We start from the raw sequence: 21222 nt of genomic DNA, 5'->3' as shown, positions 1-21222 counted from the left end.
TGGCAGGTACCAGATGCCAGGCGCGAGTCCCTTTCTACCCTCTCCGCACGTCCGTGACGATTTCGCGTAGTTGCGCATCGCAGATCCTTTCACGATAGTGAGCAGCCGCTGGAACAGAGCGCGCAGTTGTTCCGCTACCGACATCGCCCCCAAATTCTTGTCTACAATGTCCTGAACACCCATACCACGATAGCTGCGGCATCAGAGAACAAAACCTTCGCTTCCTCAAAGAAGAGTCCCGTCGCGTTCGCAAACGATAGCAGGCAGGATAGTATTGCACTTCTCAGCCTGCGATTGCCCGCGAGAGCGTAATGGCATTCCCAACAACGCCCATTGCCAGATTGACTGGCCACGCCGGCATCGTTCACGCAGTCGCCTACTCCTCAGGTTCCCAAACCTACATCCTAACCGGCTCATCCGACCGCACAATCCGTCTTTACAACCCTTCGAAAGCGCCGCCTACCTCTACCGCCCCAACATCGTCCTCTCAACGGCCCCCAGGTCTGGTGAACAAATACACAGCGCACGGCTATGAAGTCCTCAGCATTGACGTCAACTCAGCCAACGACAAGTTTGTTAGTACGGGTGGAGACAAGACAGTATTCTTGTGGGACGTGCAAACGGCGCAGACGATACGCCGGTGGACTGGTCATGCTGGACGTGTAAATCGCGGCGTGTTTGGAGGCGAGAGCGACAGTATCATTGCGACGGGATCATTCGATGGCACTGTCAGGATATGGGATACAAAATCCAACGCATACAAGCCCATCATGACGCTTTCCGACGCTAAAGACAGCATCTCCGACGTCGCCATACACGACGCCGATATCATAGCAGCGAGCGTCGACGGTCGTGTCAGGAGTTATGATATCAGGATGGGCACGTGTCAGGTTGATGTCGTGGGACCGAGCTGTACAAGTTTGGCCGTCAGCAAGAAAGGTACAGAGCTTCTGGTTGGCTCGTTGGACTCGACGGTCAGGCTCATGGATCGCACCAACGGCGAATTGCTCAAAACGTACAAGGACGAGTCTTTTGTGAACAAGGACTTGAGGGTTAGGAGCACTCTTGGTTTGAACGACAGCGTCGTCATCAGTGGCAGTGATGACGGTATGGTCTTTGCCTGGGACATGTTGGAGGGGACGTGTCTGCACAAATTCAAACATTCCGACGTGAGGGAGGTCAGAGGTGTGGCACCTGCACCAGCCACGAAGGCGAAGAAGGATGTCGTGTCCGCTGTGGCCTTCTGCAAGACAAGGCGTGAGTGGTGTAGTGGTGGTGGCGATGGCAACGTTGTTGTCTGGGGAATGGGAACCTGAACAGGGGAGATGACCGATTTCGCTTTTTATGATACCCGTATAGAGGCATACCGCAAGAAGTACGCGATTTCGAAATTTAAACGCAACTGCGGTATCTACAACGCTCGTGGATGATCATGCTTGGAATTGCCTGCATATTTACTTGCGTTTCTTCTCGCTCCATATGAATGTGCGTCCACGTTCACGTCTAAGTACAGACACCCTGGCTCTTTGATGTTGGAGAAACGACTCATTCTCGGCGTTCACATCACTGGATAGCCTATAGTTGATACCGAGTCGGGCAGATTGTGCACTGTTCTAGGTTGGAGAGTGTGGCAATAGATGAACAGGCTTAACTTGGATATACGTATATAGCTATATGGCTCATGACTAACGTGATGGTACTTGACAATTTGTAAACGAAACGCGAAACAACAAGAACCCACAAGTACTCAGATACCCCCCAAACGTAGCCAGCGAACAAAGATATTGCACATAAAAGAATAGATATAGGACTGGAAAATGACTGTGTAGGTCGTAAAAGCTAAAAGAGTTCCACAAGGTACGGCCACTGCGAACATCCTAGCGCGTTCTATGATAGAAAGCTGAGAAATGGCGTGTTGCATGGCGGGATGGGAGACGCGATGTGGGATGGATGAGATTCGAGTGTCGATAGGGCTGTAGGACGAGGCTAGCGTAATACTTGGACTGCCTGTAACTTCGGCATATCAAAGACATGACGATTCAGCACTCATCTCTACTTGTAGTACTTGGAGTTTTCGTAGGTCTTCATATCCTCCCGCGTAGTCGGAGGACAGGTATAGACGGTCACGATCACGCCTCTACGCTCTTGACCTGGTTATAGGATTAGTTCACATCATGAACGATGTAGTTTGACTTACGGCCGTGTGCCATACCATACGTCTGCCACTCTCCGTTTACTAGCATGGTAGGAAGTACCTGCGCCATGTGTTCCGGGGTCATGGCGAATGCGATGAGGGCGAGAAAGATGGCAAGCTCTCCCTTGAGACCGGCATACTGTTGATATGGCGTCACTGCTGCGCATTGCCAATAAATATCCGGTAGCAACATTCCCAACCAAGTTTGATCCACCCGTCGGCAGGACACTGTACGTTTTGAGGACGCGTTGCACAGATACGAGGAGAAGTCCGGCAAGTGATCGAACTTAAGAGAATGCCAATCCACGTCGTTCGGTGGGTTGGTTGCATCGCCTTGCAACACCGTGAAACCTAAGCCGCCGGTATAGAAGACCGAGTACGTTTGATAGTGTGCTGTGCCTTGGGGGAACTGAAGCGAGTATTCTCTGATGCTGTAGCCATCACACCACCACCACTTCTGTGACACGCCACCGTTCACTCGGACATTGGCTCCAGGAACTACCGAAGGTGCCTCGTCGCGTCCGGCGTTGCTGGCTGTAATAGCGGCGTTTGGATTTTCGCGTACTTCCTCGATACGGAAGAAGTAGGATGGCTAAGGTTTGGTCAGACTGCAAGATCGTAAGCTCGGCAGCGGATACAACACTGACCATGACGTATCCTGTCATTGCACCTCTGTGCAGCGAACCCTTGTGGAATAGTGTAATGATCCTGCTTGTGATTTGGTGCTCTCGCCCTGCTCCAGACCATCAATGCCCCCTCACTCGACTCGCCTTTATCCTTCTCATCACCATGCGGCTCTGCGTTCCAATGAGTTGCAATAGAAACCATCCCAGTCAAGAGGTCAGGCGACAAGCTCCTACATGGCAGCAGTGCGGGACGGGATTTCTGATTGACGGCCAAGATTTCGGAGCAGCCCTCTGATAAGCTAAACATGCCCTGAAAGGGGCATGGCGCAAGATCCTGCATCGGCTGCAGCAGACGTATACGTGGGCCAAAGGTAATCAGCTCAGTTTCCCTTACCCCGCTGTGGACATTCTCAATTCCCGGTCGCTGATCTGTCTCGTTGTATAGCTGCCTCGAGTTTGCCAGAGGGAAGGTGTGGGCAAGCAACTCTGCATGTGTTGTATCGTTCTTCTAGATTCTGCAGACCATACCATGTGGGCATGGAGTTTTGCCGTGAAAGCACCATGAGAGCCGTAGTGTTTCATTAGTGTTGACCTCCTCAGCTGCATCTCAGCAAAAAGCATCGGTGCCAACCGGCCGTGGATCGCGCCCAACGTGTCCCATCGCCTGCAGCATAACAGCCGGTCTGAACCGGCGAGCCAACAAGATGAAGTGGCACAGCGCCAACCCAGGAGAGATCAAGGGTGGATCCCTCCTAGCGAAGCGCCTTGCGTGTGCCGTCCGTTGCACGGCACTTGTCGCGAAACAGTGGAAGAGTCATCTATAGAACAGTCTAGCCGAGAGGCGTGACCAAAGCCTGGTTTGTGTTGATCTTACGGCTGCAATGTGAAGACTGTGTCGTGTTCGAGAAGGTGTTGCGGTCGCATGTACTATGCTTGCCACCAGAATTGTTGTGCCTTGCTTGTGAGTGATTTGAACATCGCTTCGCAGATCAAGTCTGTGTCGGGCTGAACAATGTTGCGTCGCCAACTATGCATGCTTTTGTCGTATGGTCAAACCGTTGTCGCGATAAGATGTGCATGTATCTTGGGACAAAGATCCCAGAGGTGCGGCTCTGCGAGAAAGAGGGGTTATAAAGCCGGCGTACGGACATTGTGGACCAACGTTCCTCGGTGGGCGCGTATTGTATTGATCGACCGGCAAGCGTCTCCGATCCTTTGTGCCCGTTCGGCGGCTATCTGAAGCGACATTTAGGAGCTGATTCAGATTACGTCTTGAGTAAGTAGAACGGAGCGGCTTCCCAATGTATGAGGGGCGAGTGTGTCTTAAGTAGAAAGAAACCGGCTGACAGACTAGGCGTGCGGCCCCAAGACCACCGGAGGACCTTCTTCTGCCTTCTTTCTTCAGTTCCAAGTATGCCTGATGCTTTCCATTGGTGAGGTCTATAAAAAAGTTGCCGCTAATGTGACATCCGGCTGCAATGGATAAGTACCCCTTACCTAGTTGGCGGCAACAAGCTGCTGATCGAAGCAGATGGTTCCTGCGACCTGCATGATCGTGGAAATTCCTTCACCGGACGACGACCCTTGTCGTCTCGTGTCTTCGCCCGACAGCGACGCAAACTGGCGGAAATTACAAACAAACACTCACCGGTTGACATAGCGGCCCAGACACACGGGTTGAACTTGCCACGATAAAAGTCATGCGCACCTTGACGGCTCAACTTCCAATGAACAGACGTACTGCTTCTAGGAACCGCCCGGAACGGAGCGCTCTCTATCGAATCGATCCCCCACTGCGGCGCCCGGCGGCTGCTATCAAATCCGGAAGCCGGTCAGATAAGGCAACTGACTATACGACCCCGCACCGAAGTCTCGGGCTGTTGAGCAGATACCGCACAGTAATAGTCGAGGCGGCATGGCCGAACGAGGGGCGTATCACAGCGTGCGCACCTTTGATGTCCTGGTGGAGATGCCATTCGATGGGAATCCGGACACTATGCAGGCCTCAACGAAGGATATGCGCTCACCTCAGCGTGGGCTTGTCTCGATATTGACGTAGAGCACATGAACAGAAGCTGTTTGGTGGTATTCTATGACACATGCGGCACAGGTAAGGTCATGTCTGATTTTGAGACGCACTGATGACCAAACGACGGCTGACTTAGTTGGTAGGAACATCCTGAGTGCACCGAGCCGCGATAAATTGGTCATCGAGAGCCCGGAAAGTAGGCATCCATTGGCCAGGACCAGAACGCCGCTCCCCAGAGGCCTTTTACGGGAGTGAGATCTGGTCTATGGCGGGCGAATCTGACGAGACGGGCCATTGGCGCCGCGATCACGAACCTATGGAGCAACCTGCCAAGAGATTACCGGCGGTACGAGATGGACTCGAGGAAGTCGAATGATAGCTCAGCCGAGCCGAAATTACTCTCTATAATGGCACCGACCCTGGGGTGAGGGTTTGGACACGTTATGCGGTTCTACGGCATGCGATGGTGGATAGCAACCGTCGGGACCTGGCGGTAACCGGGGCTTGGTCCGAGGTATACATGACCTAGATGCTTCTACGCCGTATGCTGGCTCCATTCAGGCTTCTTCCATCTCGCCTGAGTTTTAGCAAGTGTCCACCAGTCTTGCAATCCTTGTCCATGTCGCCAAATATTCAAGAGGTCGAGTGGGCGCGTCGGTACGGCCGTATGGTGGAGAAGCGTGTACGAATGGAGAGGGCATGCAGGCATAGGTATGGACCCAGCCGCTAAGAGGCGTAGGAATGCGAGTAGCGCGTCGATCGGGGTAGGCACGGCGCCTGGCTACAGAAATAGCCGTGAAGAGGAGCGTCAAGTATGACGGTAGATGTGCAATAGGTGTAGGAGGTTGGAGTCAGGGCATGACATGAGGTCTGAAGCTGGGATGAAGTCTGGTACCGGCTGCGGAAGCTAAGGCAAAGACGCGGTCTTTCCTCCTGGCGATTCGGACACGTCGCCCTCCGACCAATCACAACCCACCCGCATCACGTCAATGGTCTGCCTGAAAGTGGTCCGCACGACGACAAACTGTGCTCCTGACGTTGACAGTACAATACAAAGCCCTAGCACCTCGTTGTCGCGGTTGGAAATGACGATGAGTACGCCACCCAGCCTCTCCGTCCGATCAACATGGCCCTAGCTCTAGCAAGGGGGGAGTTTCGCACTGCTTTTGCAAAGCTGACCCCACACAAGAGAGCTCACGATGATGGCAAGCAACACGTCCAGAGAAAAAGGTTGTATTGCTCCGTATTTGTACTCAGGAGAGTCCGTTCTAGCCTTCATACCAAGCCGCGGGCTATTCATCTTCAAATCAAACAAGGGCGTATATACGATGTCCGGAAACTGCTCTTTGTCCCAGGGTCTGTTATGCACTCTATTCACATCGGACGACGCCTCTCGAGAATTCGACTTTAAAGGATAATGCAGAAACTGCAATCCTTCTCGTTCATCTTTGCTGCGGACATGTTGTGCGGAATCTTGAGCCTAGCTTGAAGTCAGCATGGTCCTGGATGCAATTTATCCAAGAGCCTCACGAGTAGACCATGTGTCCAACCAGCACGTCTTTACACGCGCCAGCCAGCGTCTCGATATCGCGCCTGGTCTGCTCAGACTCTTGAGCATGCGCCTTCACAAGTCGTGTCTCTGCCTTCAACAGCCTCGCCCAGCTCTCCTCCACCATCTTCACACATCGATCAACGGCAACCTGCGCACTACATCCCTCGTTCCATACCATCACCGGGATGGCGGAATCGATATCGCCGTCGTCTATCTCCTTCCGCAAGCTCACGATGTCGTTCCAGAGGAAGTCGGAGATGGCTACCTCGCGCGTTATGGCTACTACAGCTTCGTGGTTCCAAATCGACTGTGGAAGAGTGAGGCTATAGGCCCATTGCATGACAGCAATACAAGGGTTTGTACCAACAGTTCTCAAGCGGCGCGCTGTATATTCCTCGAGAGTGGACATTCCCTGCGCCCATGTAGCCTGAGATGTCTTGACGCCGCGGATAAAATCGTAGATGGTTTCAGCGAACTGGTCGCGTGCTTCTGCAATGCTTTTTAGCTAATGTCTGTATAGGATGCTTGAGTCGGACGTACCCCTCGACTGGCCCTCCTGCATTGCTCTTCCTATGTTGACCCATGGACCGCAGTTATGCAATCGCCCCGGAGCTGGAACTTCGCCATCGAGTTCTGGCTGCAAGCAATGTCGAATAAAGTTGATTGTATCGTCACAGTAAGCTTCGGTCTTGTCGCGATCATCTGTCAGAGTACCGCAATCGATTTCGTCGTCCCAGAAAAAGAACTAGAGTTTACGTCAGTCGACCATCGTGAAAGAGGATAGAGCCAAGTTACCCAGGCCACAAGCTCTCCTAAAATAACAAACTTCTCTGGTTCCACATGTGTCCAAAAGTATCCCGCGCAGAGTCCGTTGTCCACCCTGCGTTGCTTCTTCCTCTGGCTCTCGGTACTGATGAACATTTGGAAGTATCCCTCTAGATGCTGTCTCAGCAACAGGACATCCGGGTGCACTTTAGCTGCCCAGTCCGTGTATATGTAATGCACATCCGGAACATGGATTTCTTGATCGCGAAGACGAGCAATGATCCTGGTGCGATGGTCTCCGGGCTTGGTCGGAACTTCCTTAGCCACGGTGGAGGTGGGCTGTTTAGAGCTGTCGGTGAACTCGGGTGTGTAAGAAGATCTCGATCGCTGGAGTGGGTAAGTATGATGGTGCTGAAGAAGGAAACAACAAACAACGAACAAGACCTACCCGTCGAAAGTACGATCTAGGAAGCGACGCCCAAGAGCTAAGAATACTAAGAATCGCCATAAAGACTCAATAAAAGACAAACACAAGGTATATTGTACAAGACAATCGCGGCCTCAGTAATATGGTAACGGAACAGAGGTCTTTGTATACTCTCATACCACGCCGTTCACATGCTGGCCCGTCGGCAGTCCCTTCCCCGTCGCCTGGGGCCTCGAGGCGCCCTACCATTCACATAACGCGCTCTTTCAATGCACCGCCGGTAAACGTGATCCACCCCCGAAGACCCCCCAGAACCAATCGCAACATCTCAAGCTGGACTGAATTGACGTAAGCGAGGCGTTTGGGCACAGTCCACATGTGTGCTATGTAAGGAGCTATGTAAGGGTAATGCGTTGTTACACGGACTCGGCTGTCACTGTACGCCACGTTTCCGCAGTTGTGAGACACGAGAGCGTCCAGCTCCGAATCACGATATACCACTGGTGCAGATGAGATGGCCACCGATCGTCTGAACCCGTACAGGGTCACCAGCTCGAGGTTGAGCGTGGAATTACATCTCAGCCACCACTGAAATACACTTGCTGACTGCCAGTCCTTTCGCTCAAAACCATTGCGCATTGGCTTTTCGATTACATCACGAGCTGATGGGTATTACGCCACTTTGCTGTGACTGAGCCACTCTCAGGCAGCTCTTAGGATACTAATGATGGCACCGTATAGTAACGCTGTATGCACCATATCCTGTCAGACTGTGGTGGCGTCGCCCCAGTGAGTCCCTGCTGAGTCATATCTTGAGGCCTTCCAAGACACGGACCCATGGCTTCACGTCCGCAGCGCAGGGGCTGAATGAGGAGTACAGGTATATTACATAGGATCTAAAGACTACCCTGCAACTCGCAGCCCGGAATAAGAGATAAGCCAAGCCATACTGCCGATTCAAGAACCTGCACACGCACTACTGCGTCCGCATCAATGTAGCAACGTGTGCCGAGTATCTTGCAGTGTTGTCGGCATACAGCTCGTTTGGATGCAGATCGTTGACCCTTACATAGAGGCCACTCGTTCAATAAGATAACCGAGCGTGCCGAGCCACAACCGGATTTCCGCGTCTACTATACCACCCAGTCACAGGCGCAGTGGCGTTTTGGGAAGTGGGTTCACTGGACAATGCAGATATGGCACATAATCACAGTACGGTGATACACAAGCGGTGTGCAGTGCAAAACTCATCACGCGCATTCGAAATACAAACGTGTGGTGCATGGAGGAATATTGGAAGGATTGGAGGATCATGTTACCGTACGGTCGTCAGACATTGGATTGTTTGCAATCGAGTGGGACAGGCGGAGCGAGGCAACAAGGGACCATCTGCTCAAATATTTGGAGAGGACAAATAGGAACTTTTAGGATATCATGCGTCTATCTGAGACATATCTTCCGATGATCAACCAAGCATGGCTCAACACCATTCGCCATGAACCTTTACGCCCAAAACCCAGTAAGCCGGGTGACCCGATGGCTTTCACCACCACATCATATCATCCGAGTCCACCTGACCAAAAGTCTGCATGGCCCCAACTGCTTTGGCTCAGTGGCAGCCACAACAGCATCCTACGTCCTCTTCTTCGCATTGACGTTCTTGCCTGCGCCTACCTTGACTCTGCCACCGGCTCTGCCCCGATCGCCTGTCAGAATGCCCGGCAGGTAGTTGTCATCCATGAGGTCCCTCGTCCTGGTCCTCTTGTCTTCTTCAGCACGCCTCGTGTATTCCTTCTGGTCTTCAGCAAGGATGAGATCTCGACCCCAGCCGCCTTTGCCTCCTCCCTGACCATGACTCCACTTTGTGTTTGCAGTGCCGGCGATGGGCTTGGGGATGCTGTATTTATCGCCACGCTTGTTGTACTGGTAGTTCTTGGCTAAGTGGATCTTGAACTCTCCAGCGGCGTTTGTAGAGCAGGAAACCCTTTGTAGAGTTGCTTGACCACAACGGGGGCAGAATTGCTTGTCCATTTGCTTGACGATGTTGAAACATGCGTGGCAACGGAGAACCTTGGTGTTGACGTTCTTGATACGTTGCATGTTTGTGGAGAGAAGCTGAAGATTCATCTGGAGCAACACGTTTTGCATCGCAAAATCTATCGTCATGGTTGCTACGTCCAGCTGGCGATTGGCTGTGGTGTGAATTTGCGGTTGGATGGCTCCATCCTTGGCTTGGTGCTCTGTAAGGTTCTGTGGGGTAATCCAGTCGCCATCAGAGTCAGACTCCGCAGCTGAATCGTCAGTCGTGGGGGGCGTAGGTTGTTGAGTGGCGTGATGGGATACCGAAAGGTCCTCCAGTTCCTGCTCCAGTTTTGATTCGTCAGGGCTGACTTGCTGGGTTGGTAGATCTCGCTGGCTGGAGGTCTCAGGCGCGAGTGAGAGCTCTGCCTTCTGCTCGATGTGGATGTTGGTGGTGGGCACCTCAACCGCCGCCGATTGGTCTATTGGGCCCTCCTCACCAGCCTGTTCTTGAAGCTGTTCTTGAACTTGCTCTGTGACCTGCTCTTCGATCTTTTCCTCCGCCTGCTCTACAGCTTGAGACTCGAGCTCTCCTCTGCCCTGTTTCTCAAGTTGCTCGTGAATCTGGTCTTGCACCTGCTCGTGAACCTGATCCTGAACCTGTGCAACAACCTGCTCATGTATTTGCTCCTCGACTTGCTCCTGAGTGACGGCTATTCCACCTTCTTCTTCATCTACCTCGGCTTTGGCGGTCTGCTCCTCTAATTCGTTGGCCTGTTCCAGGCTGCTGTCTGATTCCGCTGCGGGCTTGAAGTTGAACTTGGTAGATTTGGGCGCTCTGGCCTTCGCCGCCCGCTTTCCTGTAGGCTGCTCCCAGCCTTCATCAATATCCTCTGGTTCGACGGATCCGGAATCGATCTGTACGCCTTCCGTCGTATCTTCAGCGTTATCTTCGGTAGTCTTGTTGGCTGCCTTCCGCCTGTTCTTGCGCTTCTTTGCTGATGCGGAGAGGCCCCCACTCTGCGGTTTCTCCTCGTTCGACTGCTCAATCTCTCCAGGTCTCCTCTTTATTTCGCCCTTTGGTATTTCTCTCAGGCCCCAGTCGCCACCGTTCCTCTCACAGTGCACTTCGTAGGCCAGGGCTAGGATACCCAAATCTTGCCTACTGAGTACCGCATGATCACCTGTCTTCTTACTGAACGCAATGACTGCATCGTAGCTTGCCGGCTGAGGATTCCTTATCTTCAGAAATGGAATCAATGTTGTCTGTACACGTGACCGTGTGGCTTCATCGCGGATTTCGGAGAGAATAGCAGGTGTAGTCCATAGTTCTTCCGCGGCGTTGATGATGGTAGAGATCGAGACTGTGTTCTTGATCAATGGACCCGTATCCAAAATAAGCGAGTGAATGGGCTTTTGCTGGGTCGCAGTGGGTGTTGCCATTGCGCGATAGACCGGCAGCAGTCGCAGTCCGGTTAACAGGAGATTTCGGTTTGTTGTACGTGGAAAGTTGAGACTCTGATGTTAAGTTCGGAAGTTTACGAGGGTTGGACCGTCAATATGACTAGGGCGTGCCGCTGGTGTGGTAGAAGATTTCGCGATGGTGGCGGTGGGGCCCGACTTTTTTGGTGTGAGACCCTGACGAATTTTGATTGGCCGGATCGCACTGGTGGCAGTAATGGGAGCCTCGTGCTGGAGGTAAATGAGTCGACGCGAGTTCGACATACATCAAGTTAAGTCTTTTTTTGTAATACTGAGAGATGGCTAAGATTATATTCTATAACTCTCGATATTGTTTTCGGTCTCGTTTTTGAAATCGGGAATCTTGATAGAATGAATCCTCCAAACGCCGCCCAATGCTAAGTCGCGAGTCCACCCCAACGTCGCTTGTGGTATATCGTACACATACATCAATGACATGAATTCCATCCCAGGTTCGACTCATGATCGTGATAGTCGCCTTACAGACACTACGCGATAGGTTTGCTTCTCTCGTCCTCTGGCATACGCATATACGCATCAATGGCCGCACTGAAAACTGCGAAGCCTGCGCATCCTACGGCCACAGCTTGCGGCCCAGCGTTTCTTGCCAATATACCACCAGTCAAGCAGCCTCCAGCCACTCCATTGTACAGATCGTTCTTGGCTCGGAGGCCCTCGATTGCGCACTCGGTGCCTGAGAAAATAGCACCAACTTTGGCGAAGTTGCGTCCGCTAGAGATCGAGGATCGGTACATATCGCGCAGGCCGGCCCGTAATTGTTGCCGTAGGGGAAGGTCTGTAAGAGGTACGGTACCGGTAGCGGTAGGGTTTGGAAGGGTAGCAGTCGCAGAGGCCGAGGGTGCTGAGGTGAGAGTGGCTGCAGATGCGGAGTTAACGCTGCCGGTAGCTATCGTCGAAGGCTTGACGCCTGCCGTTGCCGTTGCGCCTGTGGCTGCGGTTGTAGGTTTTGTAGCCGGCGTGTTGACGGGGAGGGGCTGTGACATCGGGGTGTCGTATCGCATCTGTGCATGTCAGTCGTGCCTTCTCCTTCTTTCGAAATGTCGAGTTGTTTGTCCACATACGGAAGCCATGAAGAGTCCAAACATAGCACCCAGGCCGCCACCCATCACGCCTGCCATTACTGTCTTGCCGATGCAAGACTCCATACCCATTTGCATCTACTTGAACGTTAGCCATGATTCCTTGACCATATAATCTGACAGCCTTGTATAGCCAGCTACACCTTCACGACATGCTATCCTGTTCCACCGCAACTGTATAGAGGAGACGGGGTCGCACATACTGCCTTCACCATTTGCTGCTCCTGTTCGGACATGCCTGCATTGGGATTCATCGCGGCTGGCATGGAGCCCACGCCTCCTGGAAAAGCCATCTTCTGGAAGCTGATTACGACTGCGGCGCGAAGCAAACGTAGGGGACAAGTGATACTGTTGCAAAGGCGATGCGATGCGCCGCCGCCGGGAACTTTTGCGGAGTTCAGAGCGGAGGACGGGAAATGCCGGGCAGGTGGGTCTTGGCACCGCCTCTGCAGCGTCACGCATGTTGCAAGCAAGCGTTTGGGTCGCATCGTTTTGAAGTGTTCGGATTCTCATTATGCTTCTACGACGGTACATGTCTACCCGAAGCTAGGTTCCAATATGTACAATTACGCCAACGCCATGCTATACCTTGAACTTTTCCACACAGCAAACCACCTCTTCAAGAAGTTCTCCAACACTGAATTAGACATTGCTGTTAATGGCGTCGCGTCATAATGCTAAATCGCTAAATGCAACTACCGTTTCAAACGTTCAGTTCATAAAATCGCCATGCGAGTAATCTTCACTCCTCGATTCCGGGGGCGGGGTGAGTTGCTTCTCCCACTCTTTCATTAGATGTGATGCGGTACGCTTCAAGTTGCTGGGTGACACCTTGGTCATATCAGGCCACGGGATAGAGCTGCGCTTTGAGTCTCGTGGTGTGAGGTCTTCTTGGTTGATGGAGGTGAGCGACGATGCCTTGGAGTCATGACGCTTCGAGTGGTATCTGGTGCTGGTGCTAGTTCGAGAGCTGCCTGGGCCGGATACCGGCGAGGTCTGCGCATCCGATTCATCTGAGCTGTCCTTGGAGTCTCCTAAGTCGACCAGAAGTGACTCGTTGGGGGTGTCCCAGTTATCCCAGTCTTCTTCGGATGCAACTTTGCGGATCTGCTTTTGCGGGGTTGTGTTCTTGAGTGCGTGCGTCTTCTTGGTGGCTGCAGTGGTCTTGGGCTCACCCAAGCCCATCTCCTTCCAGAAGTCGTCGCCAGTGGAGCCTAGTTGCTGTGTGGTCTTCTTCGAGCTGGCGGACCGACTAAGGGCGGGGCGACCCTCGGACGGTTTGCGGCCAGATTTAGAGGGGTTCTTGACACCTGGTATTCCAGTATTGCCGTCCGCCGTGTTGACGGCTTCATCGCCCACCGTGGCTTGTCGGATATCCTCCATGAATGTGAATAGCCCTTTCTTGAAATCCTGCGCCATCTGAGTGCCAGCCCGAATGAGCTGCTCACGTTGTATGGTCGGCATACCGCCCATGTCATACCGGTCGTGCTCACCGGCATTGACGATCTGTCGTGTGATATCTGACGAAGTAGAAGCCCGTGCAGGGAGCTGCGGTCGGGAGTTGGAAGCGGGGTCATCGTGTAGCTCGAGTGGCTGGGGGAAGGATGGCGACTGGAGGCGGTCGGGAGAGAGTAGGGATAGCGTTCGTAGATGTCGCGAGCCGCTGAAGACTTTCCGTTGGGAAGTTTTGGTGCTGCTGAGCAGGTTCTTCCTGCGCTCCATCTCTTTCTGCATCCACGAATTCGAACCATCGTCTTCGTATTGGCCCGGTGGAGCATTGGCGAGCGACGTATTCAAAGGCTGCAGCGCGGCAACCTTGCGCACCTCATTGCGACGCTTGTTCGCTTCGTGCTGGGTCCAGTGCGTCTTGAGCGTGTTCAGGTCAGCCTCCGCTTTGGTGAGCTCCTCCTTGAGTTCGAGCACATAGCGCTCTTGAGCAGCCAGAACCGCCAGAATATTCGTCTCGGAGGCGGAATCCTCGGGTTCGGGCGAATGAACAGACGTTGCCCCGTTCATCCATGATTGCGGGCGCGACCGTGTCGAGGAGGTTGGTGAACTGATGCCCGTACTTGGCTGGATGGGGAACTGCAGGGACAGGCGTTTGCCTTGCCCGACGACGTCGACCGTCTTGGACCGAGAATGCGACGGCATTGTCTTGGGTGGTGAGGACTGGGAAGAAGCGTTGGAGTCGGGGGCGTTGGAGGATATTATTGACGACTGGGATGACGAGTCGGCCCCTTTGTCGTGCAGGGTTGTGGGTGTCTGTGCTCTGTCCATCGAGTCTGCTCCTCCGACGAAGAAGATGGTATTGCTGACGTAGTGTCCCTCCTTGAGAGTACAGAGAATGGTTGAGAGACGAGCGCGGCGAGCGAGTCGGTGAAGAATAAGCGAGGCGGCGGCTGGGGAGCTGCCGTGGACTTCGAGATAAAGGGCTAGAAGCGCTGTAGGGAGGCCGACCAATCGGAGGAGGAGAGACCCTCTAAACCACGAGAACCAAGACTTGAAGAGCGTTGAGCCAGCGGCGCAAGAACTCATACCAAAGACATTGAAGAGCGCATGCCACGGAGTTCAGAGCGGCAACGAGTATCTAGAGATTCCTACAGCCGAAGCCGCAGTCTTTGTGCAGCCGTCGCTCACGCGCGCCGTGCTCAGGCCATCAACAACCCAATCCAGGAACCCATCTCCTGGCTGCATGTCCAAGGGACTGCTTGCGCGGCTAGTCTCGTGACGGAGGCCCTGTGTGGAGACGGTGAACCAATGTCCGCCTGTTGAGGGCGACGCTGCTCTGTCTTGTATCTACAGCCGCCCGCTCATTGCTCCATGCCATACTCAGACGTACAGGTCACCACACGCGCAGTCTGTTGTCGAACACATGCTCGGTCCCACATTCTCGAGACGACACTGCCATGTTGCGGAGATGAGGGGTCGGGCCACGTAATTTGACACCTCAGAACACGACCCATGTAGCCGTCACGTTTGAGCTAGCTGGATAGCACCTCGAATGTCCGGTCAACGACGTTAGGTGGTCATCTTGGACTAGACTCTAATTTTGCGGTTGCTGAGGAGAACCGCAACGGATGACATGGTGCACGATGTCCTGGCGGTCAGACAACCATGGAGGCCCATCGTCGCCCTCTGTCCTAATTTGCAGCAACAGCCAGGAGTGCGCTGTACAGGCGGCCTGTTTCAGGCTACGAGGACTGTTCGCAATCCAGCCTAGCTGGCGGTGAGTGGGATGGTAGGTTTGACATGCCTGGAGTGCCTCGCAGCACCATGTGGTTAGCCCACGTTTCCCTCAGCAACCGGAAAAGTAAACCTCGGCGGGATGAGGCGCAGGCGATGCACCACCACACACGTCTATTGGCAAGATGGCTGACGGTTTTGGTAGCCGCTGCTGCATGACAGCCGCAGTGGGGAATTCATGCAGGGCAACATTGGTGAGGAGAGGAATGGGCTGCTCTGGATATGGCGTCGACAAACTGGTCTTGGATGCTAAAGGCTCCGCAACACGGCTGCGACGTCTGGTGCGCTGTCCTGGATATGCCCGACCTGTGTTGTTTTTCCACAGCACTGATACCTACCGACGTCATGCCAATCTCCGCCAAAAAGTGGCGGCGGGGATGTGCGTTTGTTTGACGATCAGGCTGGTTGCCTCGGCGATGATAGGGCTGGACCCTGCGCGGTACTCTGGATATACACCACAACGGCGGCGCAATTGAGCAGCCCAGTACCACAGACGAGTCTTATTCCTATCCCAACAGTCTTCCGCCGAAACACCACTGCATCTATCTTGGCCCGACCCCCGACCACACCCCATATTTCTCAGCCATTGCGATCCGCCTAGCGACGTGGTAATCGCCCGCCATGGCCGAAAACTATCAAGTCATGGAGGAGCTGGGCAGTACGTTTTGACATAGCCTAGTTAATTCTTCATTACTGACCATTGCAGGCGGCAGCTTCGGAAAGGTGTTCAAAGCCATTGACCGCACAACGGGCGAGACAGTCGCCATCAAGCACATCGACCTCGAAGACAGCAGCGAAGAGCTCGCCGACATCCAAGCCGAGATCTCGCTACTGAGCACCTGCCACAGCCCATACATCACCGAATACAAGACCAGCTTCGTCAAGGGCGTCAAGCTATGGATAGTCATGGAATATCTGGGGGGAGGCTCGGCCGCCGACTTGGTACGCAGCCACCCAACCGATATTAGATGGCTAGACTAACCGTCATAGTTGGCACCAGGTACTTTCAGCGAAGCACACATCGCCATCACATGCCGAGAGCTCCTGCTCGGGCTAGACTACCTACACTCGACCGGCAAGATCCATCGCGACATCAAGGCCGCCAACGTACTCCTCACCGACCAAGGCAAGGTCAAACTCGCCGACTTCGGTGTCGCCGCACAACTCACGAATATCAAATCGCAACGCATGACGTTTGTCGGTACACCCTTCTGGATGGCGCCCGAGGTCATCCAGGAGGCTGGCTATGATTTCAGAGCCGACATCTGGTCCCTCGGAATCACCGCTATGGAGTTGGCAGAGGGCGCACCGCCGCACGCTGGATCGCATCCCATGAAGGTGCTCTTTACGATTCCGAAGAACCCAGCACCGAGGCTGGAGGGCGACGAATGGAGCAAAGATTTCAAAGACTTCATCGCCCAATGTCTCATCAAGGATCCGGATCGACGTGCAACTGCGAAGGAACTCCTCAAACACCGGTTCGTCCAACGCGCGGGCAAGGTCGAGGCATTGCGCGAGCTCGTCGAGCGCAAGCAGATGTACGACGCCCAAAGGGAACAACAAGCGGCCTCGCACCCCAAGTACTATGAAGAGACCATGTCAGTAGTTTGCCGAACCTTCCTATACAGCATGCTAACAGGTCTATCAGGGTTGATCTATCCCCCAGAGCCGAGGAAGACGATTGGGACTTTGATACCGTCAAGCGAGGGACCGTTCAAGCACGCCAGACGTTGAAACAGCGTCGCAAACTGGCCCGTATACCCTCCTCAGGCAACGAAGAAGTCGAATCCATGATGCAACGGATGGACCTCAACGCAGCGCCCCTGGGTGACATAACCGATTCACCACTCCCAGCGCGACGACGTCCATCTTCTCGGAGAACTTCTCAAGCCACGGCTTTCCGCGTTCCTTCGGGCGATACACCCACCGCTCGTCGCGTCAGCAATCTCAACAAGTCGCCGTTGGGTGTCGATCTAACATTTGGAAACTCGCCTTCCACCGTACGACACTTCAAGCGCGTCTCCTCGGGCGAACGTCGTGCGGCACTTCGCTCAAACCCCCCTAGCAACCCGCCTGCTCAGAACAATCAGTCCTTCCAACCGAACCCCGAAGCGCGCACCTTCCGCCCGTCACCTCCCACGTCTAACCACCCACTGGACATGAACAACGAGAACGAGCCACCTGCTCCCGATGGTCAGATGCCTATCACGAAAGACGCATTATACGGTCGCCGAGCATACAGCAAGGTCTTGGACTCCGTATTCCAGGAGGCACATGCTGACACAGCATCGCCTCATCAACGGGATGCTATCGGACGAGTTGCGCAGGCCTGGCAGCATCTTGACGAGATCGACCCACATGGCGAATTTATGCTATTGAAGGCTATGGTGGACCGTCTCAAAAACGACACAAAGCTCGCGTACGCTCTTGGCATAGAAGTCTCGCCTGTACAATCACCATTGAAGCACAACACCAAGACCAGCGACACTAGCTTGGGTGGTACAACTGTGCATGGTACCGGCACAACACGTGTTCGTTCGAGCACTACGAGTGCAGCTACGTCGACCGTCAGCAAGTCTTCAGAAGAGTATGACCACACTCCGATATCGACACCGACACGGAATGGCACACCCATCGCCAACTCGGGCTCTCCGCTGAAGGGACCAAAGCTTGTAATGGCCAAGAACAACCCTCACCTCAAGTCTCACAAACGCCGCCAGAGTGCTTTTGTGGTCGGCGAGAAGGGCTCTAGTGCTGATGGCCATGGTTACTTTGACGAGAAGAAACTGCCCGGTTATGTCGAGCCTGGCATGGAGCAGCAGGGGATATTGGCCGACATCCTCTACGGGCAATGGACACAAGGATTGCGTACTCGATGGCCTATCGCTTAGTGCTTTCCTCTTTTCTCCGTCTTGTTGAGCAGACGCGAGTTTGAGCTTTTTAGCTTGTAGCGTTTACTCCTTTCTTGCTTGTAAGGCGTCGTCGCGTTGCTCACGCTCTGTATTGCGACTTGGATGCTACCTCCCTCTCTTTGTGCTCGGCGTTGTTGGGTTACATATTAATGACTGATGAGATCGTGGTTATGGGTGGGTACCGGGGTCTTCATATCAGTCGTTCTGGGTGGTGTTTAATTTGGTGCGTCTCATCGATACATCGGCATTGGCAATGGCGTTTTGAGTTTTGTTGCGTCTGGCGAGAGCGGGGGCTTCTCGATTTCATGTATAAATAGTCTGTGGACGTGTAATGACGATATCAGCCTTTCTCGTGAACTTCGAAAAGGAAGTGAACTGGACTCGTATGTGAGGACAATATCGATAAACTCACTCTGGCCGGTGTATTTCCGCATCAATTTAGCCTGAACACTTTCCTCGACGCTTCTCTTGCTGCAAAGAGCCCTTCGTAACCATGATCCCGCCAGCCACGTGCTCCTGTCGATATGCTGAAAGGTGGACAGGAACGCCGTTGTGCGGCACCCGAAGCAGCATAGTCCAACGCCGTCATCGTGGACCAGAATTTACGAGCTGCACAGGTCTCCCCCACACCAATGCATACCTTACCGCATGAGTACCTGGGTACCGTGATATCTGCATCCCGCAAACGTCAATGCTGTCATTGAGGTGATGGTATCCCTGCTACCGAAATATTGGTCAACGCATGTGTTCACAGTTCCGCATCTCATTGGTTGCGCGACGCTTACTACGAGCCGCGTGTATCCCTTCGGTAGCGAAGTGCGCAACTCTAACGCCTTTCTCAGCCATTGCAGGGCTTGGGGGACTATAAGATGGGTCACTGGGACACCCACATTGCTGGGCATCGAGGCTTGTGGGAGCTTGTTTTCCTTGGTATACATTCTGAGAACCTAGGTTTTTACGATCATGAAGATGCGTATCACGACCAACACCGCCCGTAAAGGTGCACTGCTTGCCCTCCTTGCAAGGGTTGGAGCTGTACCAACCACGACAATTTCGGCAGCTGGAAATGCAGGCGCGAGCAGTGCGGATGTGTATCCTCCCGCTGGCAGTAAGTTTGACTGAAGCTGCGCAGAGAGCGGAATGCTGATGGGTTGATTGTATAGCCGAGGTCAACTCCGAACTCTTCCCGCCAGAGTCTGTCGTCGGCTTCCCTGGCCGTAAGTCATTTGAACATCTATGACTCGGGCCTTTAATCTAACGCAATAATCATCAGCGACTCCCACAGGTGCCGAGCCGAATGCCATTCAGACGGCACCGTCGTATCCTTACAACGATGGCGATGCATCTTCGTACCCTCTTATCAAGCCACAGCCACATGGCAGTGGCTCGCAGTCTCCAAACTTTGATATCACCAAATACTGGGGTAACTTGAGCCCATGGTATTCAGTTCGCAGCTCAGATTACGGTCTACCTGATGCTAGTCCTCTGATCCCGGATGGCTGCGACATTACGCAGATGCACCTGCTCTACCGTCACGGCGCTAGATACCCAACCAGTGGCGCTGCGCCCGCAACCTTTGCTCAAAAGATTGCAAACGCTACGAAAACCGGTCTTGCAGTCTCTGGAGAGCTTTCTTTTCTGAGCGACTGGACATACAAGTTGGGTGCCGAGCTCCTGACACCCTCGGGCCGCAGCATGAACTTCCTGTTGGGTATTGAGTACCGCCAATTGTATGGCCATCTTCTGAACAACTTCACTGAAGCGGGCACCATTCCGGTCTTCCGAACACAATCCCAAGACCGCATGGTGAAGACTGCGGAGAACTTCGCCGCCGGGTTCTTCGGCGTGCCCGAGTACATGGACGAGGTCAGCATTGAATTGCTTGTTGAAACTCTAGGTGTGAACAACTCCGGCGCGCCCTACGAGATCTGCAACAACTCGAACATCGCGACCAGAGGCAGTATCGGTAGCCGTGTCGCAGCTCAATTTGCAAACAACGCGTTCAACGCCACCCTCGCTCGTCTGCAGTCGCAGGTTAGCGGTATCAACTTTACTTCCACCGACGCCATCGCTATGCTTCAACTGTGTTCGTATGAGACGCACGCTCTCGGCTACTCCGCCTTCTGCAACCTCTTCAACGAACAAGATTTCCTCAACTACGAGTACTACTTCGATCTGTCCTTTTACTACAACAACGGCCCAGGATCTCCTGTCTCTGCTGCTCAAGGCAAAGGCTTCCTAGACGAATTTATCGCACGTTTCACTCATCAGTATCCTGGCGCCAACTCCGCACTGAACGAGACTTTTGACAATTCCTCGACGTACTTCCCGCTCGACCAGTCTATCTATGCCGATGCTACGCACGAAGTTGTCGTCCTTGACACACTCACTGCGTTTAACTTGACCGCTTTGTTCAAGGGCCCACCACTGAGTCCTCTTGGTAATGAAGGGCAGAACAGCTTCGTAGCTAGCAAGCTCGTGCCGTTCGCCACACACTTCACTACCCAGGTTCTTTCTTGCCCTGCCATGCAACCAACAAAGCAGATCAGATTCATTGTGTACGTATACTCTTTTCTTTCGAAACTCGATGCACAGCTAACCTGGTCAACCAGCAATGACGCCGTTGTCCCGATCAACGAGTCTCACCCAGGATGTCCAGCTGATGCAAACGGTCTCTGCTCTTTCGATCACGTTGTCGAGCTCCTTCAAAAGCGCAGTGCAGAAATCGACTTCAATTATGACTGCTTCGCAAACTATACAGCAGAGCCGGGGATGGACTACAACGGGAGGGCACCTAGATCATAGACTGTGCAAGATTGTGGATAGCTGTCAGCGCAATGCAATTTCTTGAGTCATGCAGCATCTGTAACTTA

General features: G+C 53.5%; 7 protein-coding genes across 7 annotated transcripts; 3 read left to right on the top strand and 4 right to left on the bottom strand.

Annotated features, from left to right (window-relative positions):
* Positions 1-311: 311 nt before the first annotated feature.
* On the top strand, positions 312-1316 carry J4E93_002805 (uncharacterized protein; the record flags this gene model as incomplete). The annotated part of the gene is made up of 1 exon (XM_049340746.1): positions 312-1316. One exon carries the CDS (start codon positions 312-314, stop codon positions 1314-1316), a length of 1005 nt encoding a protein of 334 aa, XP_049201628.1.
* A 5059-nt stretch (positions 1317-6375) lies between these two features.
* On the bottom strand, positions 6376-7322 carry J4E93_002804 (uncharacterized protein; the record flags this gene model as incomplete). Its single annotated transcript, XM_049340745.1, has 2 exons — positions 6376-6906; positions 7197-7322. The coding sequence occupies 2 exons, from the start codon at positions 7320-7322 to the stop codon at positions 6376-6378; spliced, it is 657 nt and encodes a 218-aa protein (XP_049201627.1).
* A 1903-nt stretch (positions 7323-9225) lies between these two features.
* J4E93_002803 (uncharacterized protein) lies at positions 9226-11055 on the bottom strand (the record flags this gene model as incomplete). The annotated part of the gene is made up of 1 exon (XM_049340744.1): positions 9226-11055. One exon carries the CDS (start codon positions 11053-11055, stop codon positions 9226-9228), a length of 1830 nt encoding a protein of 609 aa, XP_049201626.1.
* Positions 11056-11582: 527 nt separating this feature from the next.
* Positions 11583-12409, bottom strand: J4E93_002802 (uncharacterized protein; the record flags this gene model as incomplete). Its single annotated transcript, XM_049340743.1, has 3 exons — positions 11583-12116; positions 12177-12272; positions 12398-12409. 3 exons carry the CDS (start codon positions 12407-12409, stop codon positions 11583-11585), a joined length of 642 nt encoding a protein of 213 aa, XP_049201625.1.
* Positions 12410-12905: 496 nt separating this feature from the next.
* Positions 12906-14345, bottom strand: J4E93_002801 (uncharacterized protein; the record flags this gene model as incomplete). The annotated part of the gene is made up of 1 exon (XM_049340742.1): positions 12906-14345. One exon carries the CDS (start codon positions 14343-14345, stop codon positions 12906-12908), a length of 1440 nt encoding a protein of 479 aa, XP_049201624.1.
* A 1713-nt stretch (positions 14346-16058) lies between these two features.
* On the top strand, positions 16059-18328 carry J4E93_002800 (uncharacterized protein; the record flags this gene model as incomplete). The annotated part of the gene is made up of 4 exons (XM_049340741.1): positions 16059-16095; positions 16144-16379; positions 16428-17035; positions 17086-18328. 4 exons carry the CDS (start codon positions 16059-16061, stop codon positions 18326-18328), a joined length of 2124 nt encoding a protein of 707 aa, XP_049201623.1.
* Positions 18329-19312: 984 nt separating this feature from the next.
* On the top strand, positions 19313-21154 carry J4E93_002799 (uncharacterized protein; the record flags this gene model as incomplete). The annotated part of the gene is made up of 4 exons (XM_049340740.1): positions 19313-19457; positions 19513-19566; positions 19623-20907; positions 20962-21154. The coding sequence occupies 4 exons, from the start codon at positions 19313-19315 to the stop codon at positions 21152-21154; spliced, it is 1677 nt and encodes a 558-aa protein (XP_049201622.1).
* Between the last annotated feature and the right edge of the window lie 68 nt (positions 21155-21222).

This window comes from Alternaria ventricosa, assembly GCF_023758065.1.
Source record: "Alternaria ventricosa strain BMP 2768 chromosome Unknown scaffold_4, whole genome shotgun sequence".
In the NCBI taxonomy this organism is placed as follows: domain Eukaryota; kingdom Fungi; phylum Ascomycota; class Dothideomycetes; order Pleosporales; family Pleosporaceae; genus Alternaria; species Alternaria ventricosa.
Note: the sequence above shows the minus strand (reverse complement) of the source record. Positions and strands in the feature narration are given on the sequence as shown.